This window comes from Enoplosus armatus, chromosome 4, assembly GCF_043641665.1.
Source record: "Enoplosus armatus isolate fEnoArm2 chromosome 4, fEnoArm2.hap1, whole genome shotgun sequence".
In the NCBI taxonomy this organism is placed as follows: domain Eukaryota; kingdom Metazoa; phylum Chordata; class Actinopteri; order Centrarchiformes; family Enoplosidae; genus Enoplosus; species Enoplosus armatus.
This window is the reverse complement of record NC_092183.1, coordinates 8,477,576-8,491,160: the sequence shown is the minus strand read 5'-3', so window position 1 is coordinate 8,491,160 and position 13,585 is coordinate 8,477,576. Positions and strand designations below refer to the sequence as shown.

The window sequence follows — 13,585 nt, the reverse complement described above, 5'->3', positions numbered from 1 at the left end:
ACAGTAGCAGTTTCACTATTAATATATCTTACATTTCTAATCCAGTCACAGAATCTGACAGAACACAGTGTAACACCCTTAAAGGACATGAGGCAGGTATGTGGTTGTCTGGTAAACCCACTCTGCTATTTACTATCTATCGAGACTGCATGTGGGCAGATGTGGCCAAACCAATGTTTTTAGATAAACATCTTTATAAATGTTTAAGTGTCGCCATCAAAAACCAAGCAGGTACCCTACAATAAAATTAAAACTATTGTAAAGTTATAGGTTAAAATTAAGAGATTTTAGGGACAGCTTTATGCAGCTCAGGCTGGATTGCAAAGCTTGGATCCCTGTTTGGGAGTTGGTTTGTGTAATAATACTTTTGTTTGGGAATATGCACGACAAATGCACAATATCAAATAAAGGCTTAGAGATGGGTCCTGCTTTTTACCAAACAGTTATTGATTTTCTTTTGATGGCTGATCATTGCAGCTCCATTTAATAAGTGTATGCAACTCTCTTTGCCAAAGTTTTGTTTAGGGATGTCTAAAATAAAAATATTCATGTCAACATTATAACATAGCAAGTCAAAACTGAGCTGTCAAAATTGTGTTTTTTCTAAGTGAAAATGACATAAATAAGAATGATGAGATACTAAGACAAAGCCTAATTATCAAAATCAAAATGGTGGCTTACTATTTCAATACTCTCCATTTACTTTTATAATCACTAAGTCTTCATCCGGTTTTTAAATGGGTCAACAGAGTTTCACGGGGGACGTTAAATAATCAGGTGTAGTTTTATTCACATTTAGCATTTGAAGTAAATTTGTGTTTCCATTGAATAGTAATGCCTGCCTGGTTATTCACCGGACGGACGGTGTGCGCATGTTCGGCTCTCCCATTGTTTTCTTGTTTTCATTCATCTCCGCACGCAGCGCGAACAAAGGGGCGTCAGGGTCGCTCTCTGATTGGCTCCCGGCCGGGGCCCCTGACGCTGCTGTGCCGCGAGCTCCGCCACAGCAGATGGACCTCTCGCGCTCTCCTCCTCCTCCTTCTACCAGCTCCTGGATGCACGCGACACAGTGATTGTTTGCAACGGCAGGAGAGCGAGCGAGTTGACCGGGGAGTTTACCGTTAACGGACACTTCAGCCGCCGTAACGCGAAGGAGAGGAAAGACGGGAGGGGGAGGCGGACGAGAAGAACCGGAGAGCTAGCGTCCCCGGGGTTGGTGAGCCGAAACTGGAGCTCCAAAAGTCGGCAGGAATCAAGACAGAAGCGTCGATGTAGCTAAGTAGGCTGATCATGATGTCTGTGGGTTGATGTGGCGATATGGAGTGGGTGTAGTTTGATAGCGTGATTGTTTGTATAAAAAAAGACTTAAAAATCTTTTGACACCATAAAATGCCAAACAGCAACATTTATCCCCTCACAGGCGACACACATATAGACTAAAAACCTCGAATATCAGGCGTATGTGTCGTATTTAACTGACATGCAGTGATAATAGATGTGCTCCATAGCACTTTACATGATGGTCCAGTTTAAATCCTAATATATGTAATATATAAATTTCGCATCTTATCACATTTGGTCTCTATCGGGGAGTGTGCATAGCTCTGTATTAGTAAAACAGGTTACATAACGAGCGATAGATAGTTAAGATTCCTCTCAGCTCACATAAGGCTGGCTAGACAGAGGCAGTGCTTTAGGACAGACCCTCTGCCAAAAAGTGAATACCTAATGTTTTGGCTTGTAATGTACACCCAGTTGCCAGTTTATTAAGTACACTTAAGCTAAAAGTAAGGCAGTCCTATACAACAGCCCTGCATTAAGTCTATATTCATGAAGCTTAAAATGTTGAGTTATGGTAATTTTGCAGAGTCGTTTATGATATTTATTCAAAAACAATGCAATTCAACAGCAGCACAAGCCTTCAAAAATAATCATAAAGTTAAATCAACACCTTTAAATCATTGTACATTATATGTAGGATTCTTTGCAGGGCTGTTGTACTAGCCTGCATTAGTATTAGTGTATTCCTAATCTTTACTAAAATATCCCGTCAACTATGGCTGCAACTAACAATAGCTTTCCTCACCGATTATATTCTCAGTTAATTATTTGATCTATGAAATATCTGATCGCAAATCCCAGAGCCCATGATGGCATCTTAAAAAGTCTTGTTTTGTCAGCCCAAACAGTCCAAACCACAAAGATATTCAGTTTTTTACCATCATAGAAGACTAAGAAAACCAGACAATATTCACATTTTAAAAAGCTTTTTGCTTGAAGAGTAACTCGAATGATTAATCGATTATCAGAATAGTTGCAGATAAATTCCTTGTCGATCGACTAAGCATTTCAGCCCTATGGTCGACTAAGGGGAACGAATAGTTTCATCTTGATCTGGAAGCCATATGTAGTTTCAAATCAAGCCTTGCAACATTTTCGACAACCCCAGTAGGCCTAACAAGGCGCAGGAGAGACAAACACACACACACTATTTTTGGCTCAGTGTTGTGGGCTAGTTGCTGGAGCTCAGATGTTTTTGGTGTTGCTATGACAATGGTGACAATAGTGAGGCAGAGCATTAGTTATGTGGAGGCTGAAGGCAGGGATGGTGGTGGTGGGTTTGAAAGCGGACAGGAGGAGGTTTGGAGCTATTCATCGTCCATTGCAGGCTTTGACAGAGGAGGTTCAGAGGCAACAGGGTAAGAGGGCAGAAAACAAGCGTGCATGTGTGTCAATGAAAGGGGGGGGGGTCAGGAAGTTGTGGTCGTGAGTTTTAATAGCTTGGTGCATGGCTTCTAGTCTTTCACAAGGGAACACGAAGGAGACAAGAGAAAGCTGAATGGGAAAAACAGACAGACAGCAGAGAGGAAAGAATTTCCTTATCAGAAGAATTGGGCAGCTACTAATAAATTGAGTTACTGTGGTACGAAACAACTGAGCAGACAAAGGCGAATGAAACATAAAGATACTGAGATGGAGGGGAAGATGAGGACTGAGGATTGGCTGACGTTGTAATGAGGCAGAGGGGAATTCAGGGACTCAATGAGTTCTACATTTGGACAGAGCTCCCTCATCTGAAACAGGACTGGGTCAGTCGTGGGTCAGTCTGGCTGCGTTTATATTCTGCTGTTGGCTTCAAATCAAAAAGCAGACACAGCTTTCTGCAGTACTAAGATAAGGTAGAACGTTATTTATCCTGAGGGAAATTGTTGTGCAGCAGTTGTAGAACAAAGTAGGAAAGAGTACAAATATAAAGAGTGCATCAATGTCATACAGATAATTTCCACAGAGACGAGGTTCTTTTAAGGTTATAACAGACTGCAGCTATCACTTTTGGTCAAGGTCATTTATACAATATTATAGGGTTTAATCTTGAGACGTAATGTAAATACAGACGCTGAACATAGTGTACAAAACGTAGAAGTTTACGTGTTGCTGTTGTTTTCCTTAATTTAAGGGATTACATGGTCAGCTAACAGTAGAGCTGGAAAATACTGTAATAACATATTTACATCAATACTGTCTGCAACAATGTTTTGAGGCTAGCTGGTGGTGCTTTTGGGCAATATTTCCAATCTAATCTAGGTCAGGAAGATGGTCTCAACAACCCGCGTTCTTCAAATTAAATCTCAGATGTGATGAGTATTTTTCAGGCTAATTCCATTATTTTTAGACTCCAATATATTTCCATATGAGTCTTTTCAGGCCAACAACATAAACAAAAGAGTTCAGTATGTCTCTACCAGACAACAACAGCTTTTAGACCTTTGACAATGGAAACATTTACAGACAATATAACACAACAGTTAACCGAATAAATGACAAAACATTTCTGAGAATTTGACTCAAGACCTCAGTTTTTCTAAAAATCTGGCTATATTCCTGGAACTGGGTATTTAACTTAAATACTGTTTTGGAGTATTGGCATCAAATGTCTGGTCAGATTCATAGTCTCGTTTGCTTATTTTTTCATGAGATAGTTCCTGATTTAAATTGGACAACACCTAACATTCAAGATGTTTTCTGTCTTTTGTTGATGAAAAACATGTTTAGATATTTTTATACATACTTACAGAAAGGTAGGTAGGCTTTACAGCCAGGGAAAGACAAAGCTTTGTGACAATATTACAATAAACACAAACCCCAGACAATCTAGTCTCGTATCACAACATCAGTATTGCACTGAGATATCTCCCAGCTCAGTCCTGGGGTTTGAGATCTTGAGCTGAAGAAAACCATTAAATTCCCCTTTTGATAATTTCAAAAATACACACTCTTTTTCTGCAAACGTTTCACCAACAGCACCAACAGAGAACACATTTATCACAACAGTGAACGACTCTAGCAGCAGCTTTAAAGGTTAAATGCCTGATTTGATCTTTATTTTAGGAGGTAACTTCAGGGAAGGATCGATTTTGTTATCAGATGACAATTTAGTTGATTTGAAGTTCATGTTGGTCTTGTGGCTTGCCAGACAATTACAACATTGTCTTGGTTTGACAGCCGACCACATGTCTGTCTCGGACCACTGGCATCACGCCGCTAATGAGTCTACGAGCACAGCTGCCTTTGACCACAACCGCGGTATTAAAGACTAATGATTTCCATTGTGGAGGTGAATGGTGAGCTTTTGAGCACTTGACAGGGCTAATATATGTGCTGAAATATTGATAGACCTTGGCAGGGGGCCTGAGCTGATTGGTGTTTAATATTTAATTCGTCCACAATAACTGAACACATTTATTTCAGAGATTGACAGCCTCATTTTATTTATCAGCACTGTGTGTTTAAAGCTGCTACATTACTCTGCTTGCCAGGTTTTGAATATCTTTGTTGACAATATGGTTTAGATATGTGTCTGAGAGTTTAGCAGTTTATGTGTGAGTCTTATCAGTTGTTCTACCTGTGCTCTTTGTTTGGCTGTACATGATAATTCTTCCGTGCTGCTTGAATTGAGGAAGTTTTGGGCCGTGTAAGGGCTAGTGTCAGTTTCCTGTGTGACTGACTGAGTAAAGGAGGAAGTGATTTAACGGAAGGGGAGCACTTCCTTTAAACGCCCCCTCTCTTCCTCATCTGTTCGCTGTCACACTCACAAGAAAAGACCCTGTTGGCCGTTTGAAACCGACACCTGAGTGATCTAATACCTGAGGATACATACAGAGTCTACCTGCTTAACCTTTCTCTCTCTCTTTCCACATCTGCAGTTCCCTCTTTCTGGTGACTCAACAACATCACACAGTCTTCACTACGGTAAGATCTCTTGTAGTCTTGTAACTCACATTTATACCCAGCAGGTATATCTCTCTGACTTTTAGTATTAATATTTTGTTAATTGATATGTTATTGAGGCACTGACTGTGTTATAAGAGAGTAATATGTAAAGAAACCATGCTTTTGATGAGAGGGCTTTCAACAAATGTCTCAACAAGTTACATTATTGTGCCGTGAGGCAATGAAATCTGCGCTTAAACTGTAACAACAGTAATATGTATTGCACAACACACAAGTGTCAAAAGTCTGCTAATTTATTATAATACCATACAGAAGAGGATACAGAAAACCAATATTAAAAACGATATATATAAGATATTCCCTGAGATTCCCTTTTTTGAGATCTTGGGACCAAGGGATGGGGGGCATATACAGTAGTTAATATTTATTTTTTCCCGTTTTTCCTTGAGAAGTAACTACTGTGAGGGCTCACACTTTAATAAATAAAGAATTAAAAAAAATAATAAAACCATATAGAAATTATTGGAAACCAATGGTTACATTGAACTGTGGGAAAAATACATAAACAAAACTACGAACTCTACTCTAGGTACAGTCGTGCTTTGAGCTAAATGCTCACAACAATAGTGCTAACATGCTGATGTTTAGCAGGTAATACATAGCAGGGTCACCATTTTAGTTTAGCCTGCTAGCATGCTAACATTCAACAAGTCATTAGGATTCATGCTCTCAACACCATGAATATTCTGTTCACAATTTCATAGCAATCCATCCAATAGCTGTTGAGATATTTCACTTGCAAGAGAGAGAAATGTCCAGACTCGTGTTTCTAGAGTTTAAGATGAATCCTCTTGGATGAGCTGTGTCTTAAATTCTTCAACTGTCGATTTCATTTTTTCACAGTAGATGGATACATGCATATAATGTGCGCTGCCAGCAGCTTGCTCAGAGATAAATGTTCAAGCAGCTGACATGATTTGGCACTGCGGGTGGCCCATGTGTCCTGCACCTGTTCATCTCTTTCCGGAGGCTTCTGTCCTGCCTCCTCTGCAGACACACAAAGACAAACACACACACTCGTTCAGCAAAGAGGGAGGGAAAACTCCACAGGGTGATGGCTGAGTGCTATTTAAAACAGCTGCATGTGTGTGTTATCGAGTGTTTATGTATAAAAGAGAGACAAAGACATAAGGGGAGAATTAAAGGGGTGACAGGAAAGAAGAAATATATTGTTGGCAAGAGGAGGAAGAGAGGAGAGCAGCTGTCTCATTCTGCTTGAATGTGCAGTGAGACATGCTGTAGCGCCTGTTGAACTGTTAATAGTTGATCTGTCTCTTGAAGGAAATACATCGACAGGAAAGTAGATATGATCTGCTGTTATTGTTTACTGTGTGGAGCTTCACCTCCCCCTCCTCCTCTTCCTGCAGTCACTGTCCTCGTCTTCAGGCTGCTCTCTTCATGTCTGTGGCTCGCTGCTGGTCATGAGGAGTCATGAGACTGAATCAGATGGATGAAAATTATTATTAACTCTCTGTGTTGCTTCTTTGTCTCTCAGCTCCTCTCATGCTTGCTGAGAATGGATGATACAGAGTACGGGGTTCAGATCGGAGAAAACAAGTTCATCAGCAAGTAAGGATGTTTCTCACATGAACATACATATACAAATGCATGTATATGAAATAGTTTAACTCAGGTTATGTTATGAGTTTAAACTCCTGTATATTTATATTGGTGAAATAGGGATGTTAAAGCACCAGACTGGTGGTTTAACATTATTTGCAAACTTGTGCATACGTTTCTTCACTGCTGACCATTTTCCAAGCATACATACATTTATTGATTTATTGATTTAAGTATGTGGTATGTACAGTAAGTACTTGACTTAAGTATAAGTAAATGCCAATGGTTCCCAGCCTATAAAGGCTTAAAAGACACTATAAAACAACCAAGATGATCACATGGTAAATAATAATGTACATCCAGATCCAGAAATTCAAAAAGAAAACAAAAGATTTTATTTCACTATTATGAAGGATACAGTGTTCTTTGTCTTATCTGCCATGCTGCCATGCAAAAGGCAACTCAACATATTATTATTATATATATTATTATCAGGTCACTTTACATGCAGCAATGAATCACAAAGTGAAACTCATCCTTGACATCACTAAGAAACACAAATGTTGCTCTTCAGGAATGTTTTTTTTTATCTGTTGCCATGGAGAAGGTACCAGTTCGTAACTGAACGCACAAGGACGTCTCCCTGCTCATACCTTTTTTAAGACACAGCAGTAATGTGAAGTATACATGACTTGTACTTAGTTAGCAGGCTAAAAATATGTGAAATACTTTTAAGTGGTTCAACATCTCTGTCTCCAGGGTAACAGTCCTCTCGCATCTTAAAACATACAACCTCTACTATGAAGGACAGAATCTACAGCTCAGACACAGAGAAGTGAGTATTTACCGCACTGTGTGTGTTTACTCTTATTTTAATGTTTTATCCTCCTTTTCTACAGAAGCGTCTGAATGTCTCCACTCTTCACTGTCTGTCTTCCTGTCGCCCTTTTTACTTTTTCTCTCATTTGTAATTTAATATACCCTAACCCATTACACGGTGAGTCACAAAGGAGTAATAACTGTCCATTGTGTGTATTTATAAGTGTGTGTGTGTGTGTGTGTGTGTGTGCATTGATCACAGCTCCTCTCTCTCCCAACAGGAAGAGGGGGAGCTGATCGTTGAGGGCCTGCTGAATATCTTCTGGGGCCTGCGGCGACCAATCAGGCTTCAGATGCAGGATGACCACGAGCGAATCCGACCGCCCCCCTCCTCTACGTCCTGGCACTCAGGCTGCAATTTGGACAGTCAAGGGTAAGAGGTCCAGACGGATCCAGTTACACCTTGCTGACCGGAAATGGTGAAACACTGTAGGTCAGCGAGGGCTATATATAGATTATATCTAGTTTGTCTGATGAAAAATGTTATTAAATTTGTGTCATCACTTTTTGTCTGTGTATGGTGGCATTACTTGATATTTCCATGCACCAAATACATAATTGATTTCCACAGTTTGCTAAATCCTTTGATGAATTTCCAATTGGCAATGGTCCATAGACAAAAGTGAACATTTTAACCCACACCTCTGGCTCAGTTTTGGTGTTTGCCCCAAGCTACCACAGATCAACTTGTGTCAATAGGCTTGAAGCCCCATTTTCAGCTCTGTAATCCCATTCATCATAAGAAGCTATTCTTGTTCCAGGGGTAACGGCGCTCACAGGCATGCAGCTGACATTTGGGTGTGTCAGGGACAAATTAATTTACAGGGAATAGACAAAATAACCACAAACACTGTGTTATTTTGTCTTTGAAAAAGGATGTTAACTTTGAAGCAAAATCACCACATCTGTAGTTGCTTTTTACTTTATCCTCTCAAACAGAGAGCTCCAAAGAGGCCAAATCATCCATACTGATATATTTGGTACATCAGTCTAAAAAAATGCAAAAGTACTTAAAATATCAAAGGAAAAAATCATGACAGCATATTTTAATCAGAGAAAAACTGCATCAACAAAGAGGAACAGGTGTCACAAGTTGAAACTAACCAACAGGGATGTGATGTACAATAATGTATGTGGTGTATAAGTGGTTAACAAAATGCTGCTACTTGGCAGGAAATCTAATAATACCACTCACCTCTGTATCGGTGTTTGCAGTGATGATTTTGTTACTCCAAAGTTAAAGTCCTTACACTGTTGACATTATTACTTACTGTACTTTTCTGTACTGTTAGCTCCCCTCACTTTTGTCCATAAACAATCAAAGCATTCTTCATCTTTAGCCAATGTCATTAAAGGTACTATACTATATTAAACAGTTTGTATCTGCAAAATACAGCTGTGTCTTTACAGTTTTTCCAGCTCTTGTCCTTTGGCACTGTGTCTCTTCGTCTCTTACTCTTGTACTCTCTCTTTCTCTCGTTTCCTTTTTGAAGTTCCCCCAACAGCACAGATGGCCAGCAGGCGACAGAGCAGAGCCCGCCCACAGTGGAAGTGACGCCACCTGACAGCCAACCAAACGACAACGGTATGATGGAAGAACAGGCAGAAGGTCAGTGGCTTTGTTGACTGTATAAATATGGTAACATACTGTGTATTGCTCCCTTGGCTGTAATAAGGATCCAGTGAATAACATCATATATCAATTGCATGTATGTGTAGTAGAAATGTATGTGATGTCTCATCAGTTGCCAAGACAGAAAAAGAAAAGTTGCATTACGTCATAAAGATCAAATTAGCTCTAAAAAACACTGTGGACCAAATCTCTAATTAACTCTCAGCTGCTTTATATAAGCACACAATCACTGTTGGTTGGAAACCTCTCATCTGCCAAATGTAAACTTCTCGTGAGAAGGGAATAAAAAGCAGTTTTTTGATCAACCCTTAGAGGAGTATACTGTATTGTTCTATTTGTTCAAATGAAAACTTAAAGCTTGTCCACATTGGGATTACACATTTCCACCACATTTCTGTCTCATATTTGCTTCATACTGTCTTTACCTGAATATTAGAAATACTAATTTTGTTTCCAGCTCTGCACAGGTGATGTTTACTGTCATGATGTCAGTGTGATTAAACTCAATGTTAAGATATCCACCATTTGAACGAAACACCAATTTTTTGCAAGCAAAAAATATGGCATTCTCCCAGGTCAACTAAGTCCTTAGTTTAAAAATAAATTGTTTAGAGTTATTCTCTTGTTAAAGACACTGAATAATAACTGGTAATCGACGGTATTGATTGTTGATTGGACAGAGGACAGTGAGAGCTCGGCTCAGCTCCTCAGGACAAAGAGTGATGCTGGGGTTTTAAGACGGGGCCAGCGACGGTCGCCGAGTGACCAGAGGAAAATTCGACGCCATCGCTTCTCCATTAACGGACACTTCTACAACCACAAGGTGATGCCAGACAAGTGTTTGTCAGCGGATGATGTTTAAATTGTTTTAAACTAATTTACAAATACCAATAAAAGCACATTTACAATGACACATTCACGTGTCTATCTGTGCATATGTATATATACACATAAAGTTAAATAGGAAACTAAATACATGTTTTAATGTGTTTTTTTCTTAGACAGCAGTGTTTACTCCTGCTTATGGCTCAGTGACTAATGTTCGGATCAACAGCTGCATGAGCACACCTCAGGTGCTACGAGTTCTCCTCAACAAGTTTAAAATTGAAAACAGCCCAGAAGATTTTGCTCTCTACCTCGTCCATACAAGTGGAGGTGAGTGTGAATTATTCTGTTTATTTCGTCTTGTTTGTCAAGAGACAACAGTATATATATATTTTGTTCTGTTAATCAATACCTCTGTGGATTTGTGGATGTTTCAGAGCGTGTGAAACTGAAGCGCAGTGACTATCCTCTGGTGCTGAGAATAATGCAGGGTCCATGCGAGCAGGTCTGCAAGGTTTTCCTCATGGAAGAAGACCTCGGGGAAGAAGTCACATATGATGTAAATCACCTCATTCACTGTAACGTTTTCTTTAAAGGAGTTTGACGCAGAGATACAGAGATATTACTCCAGGCTATAAATGACATGTTTTACTCCTTTTGTGCTTTGTCATTATATTTCTCCTCCCTTCCACCAGGTGGCGCAGTACATCAAGTTTGAAATGCCTGTCCTGCAGAGTTTCATCACCAAACTGAAGGAGGAGGAGGACAGAGAAGTGCAGAAACTCAAGAGAAGGTACAAGAAACTACTGTATATAATCTACTTCACAATATGTTCATCAGCTATTGTCATCCATTTATTCTTTCTCTGTCTGCATTTGTCTGCTTGTACTTGTAGGTATACGTACCTGCGGTGTATAATTGAGAAGCAGCTCAGTTGTCTTCCAGAGGGGGCGACGTGTATGTGATCTGCTTATAAAACTGTCAAAACCGTCTCCCAGAGTACCACATCCTCCACCCAGCTGTGACCAAGAGAGGGACCAAGAATCAGCTGACAAGAACCCAATGTATGTGTTTCAGCGATTATCCTGCTCCTCTGACTTCCTGCCTCTGCGTGGGGTTTCTTTCAACTCATCCAATCAATCAACATACAGACAAAACTTTAACATGTCATACTGTGTGCATGTTAAGTGTGACCGTCTCAGCAATCGTCTTGAGAGTCGTGGCGACTCACACCGCCTTGTAAAGAGTCTAGATTCAGACCCAATCACTTTATCTCTCTCTGCTTTTCTCTTTGTAATCACATACAGTTCACACAGAAAGACATTCCTCTACTCCTGAGTTAGTTTAACCTTTTTGAGCCTAAACTGAGACGTCTTGTTCTGTCTCCACCCTCCAGATTACGAGCTGATACCCCAAATCAATTTAAAGCACAAACATCGTATAACATGGTCTTAGTAAAGTGCCTGTTAAAAGGTTTCTCCAAGCACAAAGACACATAGACACTCATTTTACTGTAAAGTACATAGAGCCACATCGGACCACACAGTTTTGGTGAATGTGAAACTGACCAGACCACAAGCAAACGGTCGAGGCCTCAGAAGCTGACACCATCCAGTCCCACATCCCACTGCGTGCCTTTTATGTTCCTCGCCGTTTGAGAACTTGTTAGATGTTGTAACCGAAGGAATTGAATCGACCCTCTCCATTTCATCGCAGCTGAGAAGTTCACTGCAGGGATTATTGATGGCCGTGTGAATAGATAATCTGATTATGTTGTGATCATCAGTCTGTTGGTGGTCTGACGGTGACAACAGTCTCTAGTTTTTCTGCAGGCGTTCAAACTGAATGTGTAAGACATTTTATGATTGAAGCTAAAAGAATAGTTTGGGAAAATGCCTATTCCATCTCCTGCCAAGAGTTAGATGTTAGATGTTTGTATAACTATAGCACAAAGACTTGAAACAAGGGGGAGACAGCTAGCCTGGCTCTGTCTGAAGGTAACAACATCCACCTACCAGTACCTTTAAAGCTCAGTGATCAACATGTTGTATCTCATTTGTTTTAAGCTACAAAAAAAAAAAGACATGAAAAAATGAGAAATTGTGGTTTTACAGGGGGTTATGTGCCCGACTATTTCTTGCTCAGGACACATAACCTCCTGTAAAACAGGAATTTGTTGTTTTTGTCTTCTTTGGACAGAGCCAGGCTAGCCATTTCCCCCTATTTCCAGTCTTTATGCTAAGCTAAGCTAACCTGCTGCTTGCTGAAGCTGCATGTTTACCACACAACCAACTGCTAGTGCTACCAGTCTTCTCCTCAAACTCTTGGCAAGAAATCAAATAAGCGTATTTCCCAAAATGGCAAACTATTCCTTTTTAAAGAAACAAAAATCCATCCTGAAACAACTGATCACTTTTTGGGACTCTTGTTTTCTGGTGTGTTGTCCTTACGTGCATTAATGCCTTATGTAAGATGACAAGAAGCGGTCATGTTGACATTTTAAAAGCACAGTAAAATACTGTTTGATAGATGAACAACATCCTGACTCCTGGAAGGCACTGGACGTTGGAGTAGCTGTACAAAAATGATTTTACATCCAACAGCGAGTGACACCCACAAGACTGTGAATTACGCTTTGATGGAAGAATGTTGTAAATGTACGAATGAGCATCTCAGAGCAGTACAATTTGCCTCCACATGTACCGCGCTTTGCATACGTCTGCTTCTGTCTGTGTGCGTACAGCCCGACTGTTCAATATTTCTACCATCGCTGTTGAAAATGTCATCAAGCGTGTGTGTGTGTGTGTGTGTGATTCTGAGAGTGTGCATGTTGTATTTTTAGTCTTAAGACTTGCCTGCTTTTATATTGTGTCTTTTACAAAGTAATGACGAAACTTTAGTCTTTAAGATGTTAAGAACTCATGCCACTACTTGGAAAATGTAGTTTTTTTTTCGTACAATGATTGTTATTTAATAAAAAAAAAAAAGTTATCTTGAGAAAAGATGAACATACATATCTGTTATCTCCTTTCATCTCGCTTAGGTCAATGGGTGAAAAGCCGCAGCGTGTTATATAATGATGTAACAGACGAGATATTACATCAGTCATAGTCGAAGCTTCGGGAGAGCTCGTTAAGTGTTCTGGTTTACTCACTCAGTGGGCGGTTAAATAATTCAGACAAAATTAGAAACACAAATTTACGCGCGCACACACGCACGAACACAGGTATTTATGTCTGATGTCGGTGGTACAGCAGCTTACAGCACACTCAGCCAATGAGCAGGTGAGACAGAGTGATTCACTCCACCTGATAGAGATTGTCTGGAGGATAACAGGCTGCCCCTGAAACACACTTCTTACTGTCAGAAGAGCTGCAAACACACACACTGTCGGAG

The 13,585-nt window shown here is 40.1% G+C and overlaps 1 protein-coding gene across 2 annotated transcripts; it reads left to right on the top strand.

Annotated features, from left to right (window-relative positions):
* Window positions 1-1,125: 1,125 nt before the first annotated feature.
* On the top strand, window positions 1,126-11,154 carry rassf2b (Ras association domain family member 2b). Of its 2 annotated transcripts, none has more exons than XM_070904167.1 (11): window positions 1,126-1,279; window positions 5,205-5,250; window positions 6,788-6,861; window positions 7,612-7,687; window positions 7,953-8,104; window positions 9,225-9,340; window positions 10,045-10,187; window positions 10,366-10,519; window positions 10,627-10,748; window positions 10,885-10,982; window positions 11,085-11,154. In XM_070904167.1, the coding sequence occupies exons 3-11, from the start codon at window positions 6,809-6,811 to the stop codon at window positions 11,152-11,154; spliced, it is 984 nt and encodes a 327-aa protein (XP_070760268.1). In that variant the 5' UTR covers window positions 1,126-1,279; window positions 5,205-5,250; window positions 6,788-6,808. The 2 variants fall into 2 exon arrangements, with proteins under 2 accessions (XP_070760268.1, XP_070760266.1); XM_070904165.1 differs by lacking the exon at window positions 1,126-1,279 and adding an exon at window positions 3,015-3,100.
* Window positions 11,155-13,585: the final 2,431 nt, after the last annotated feature.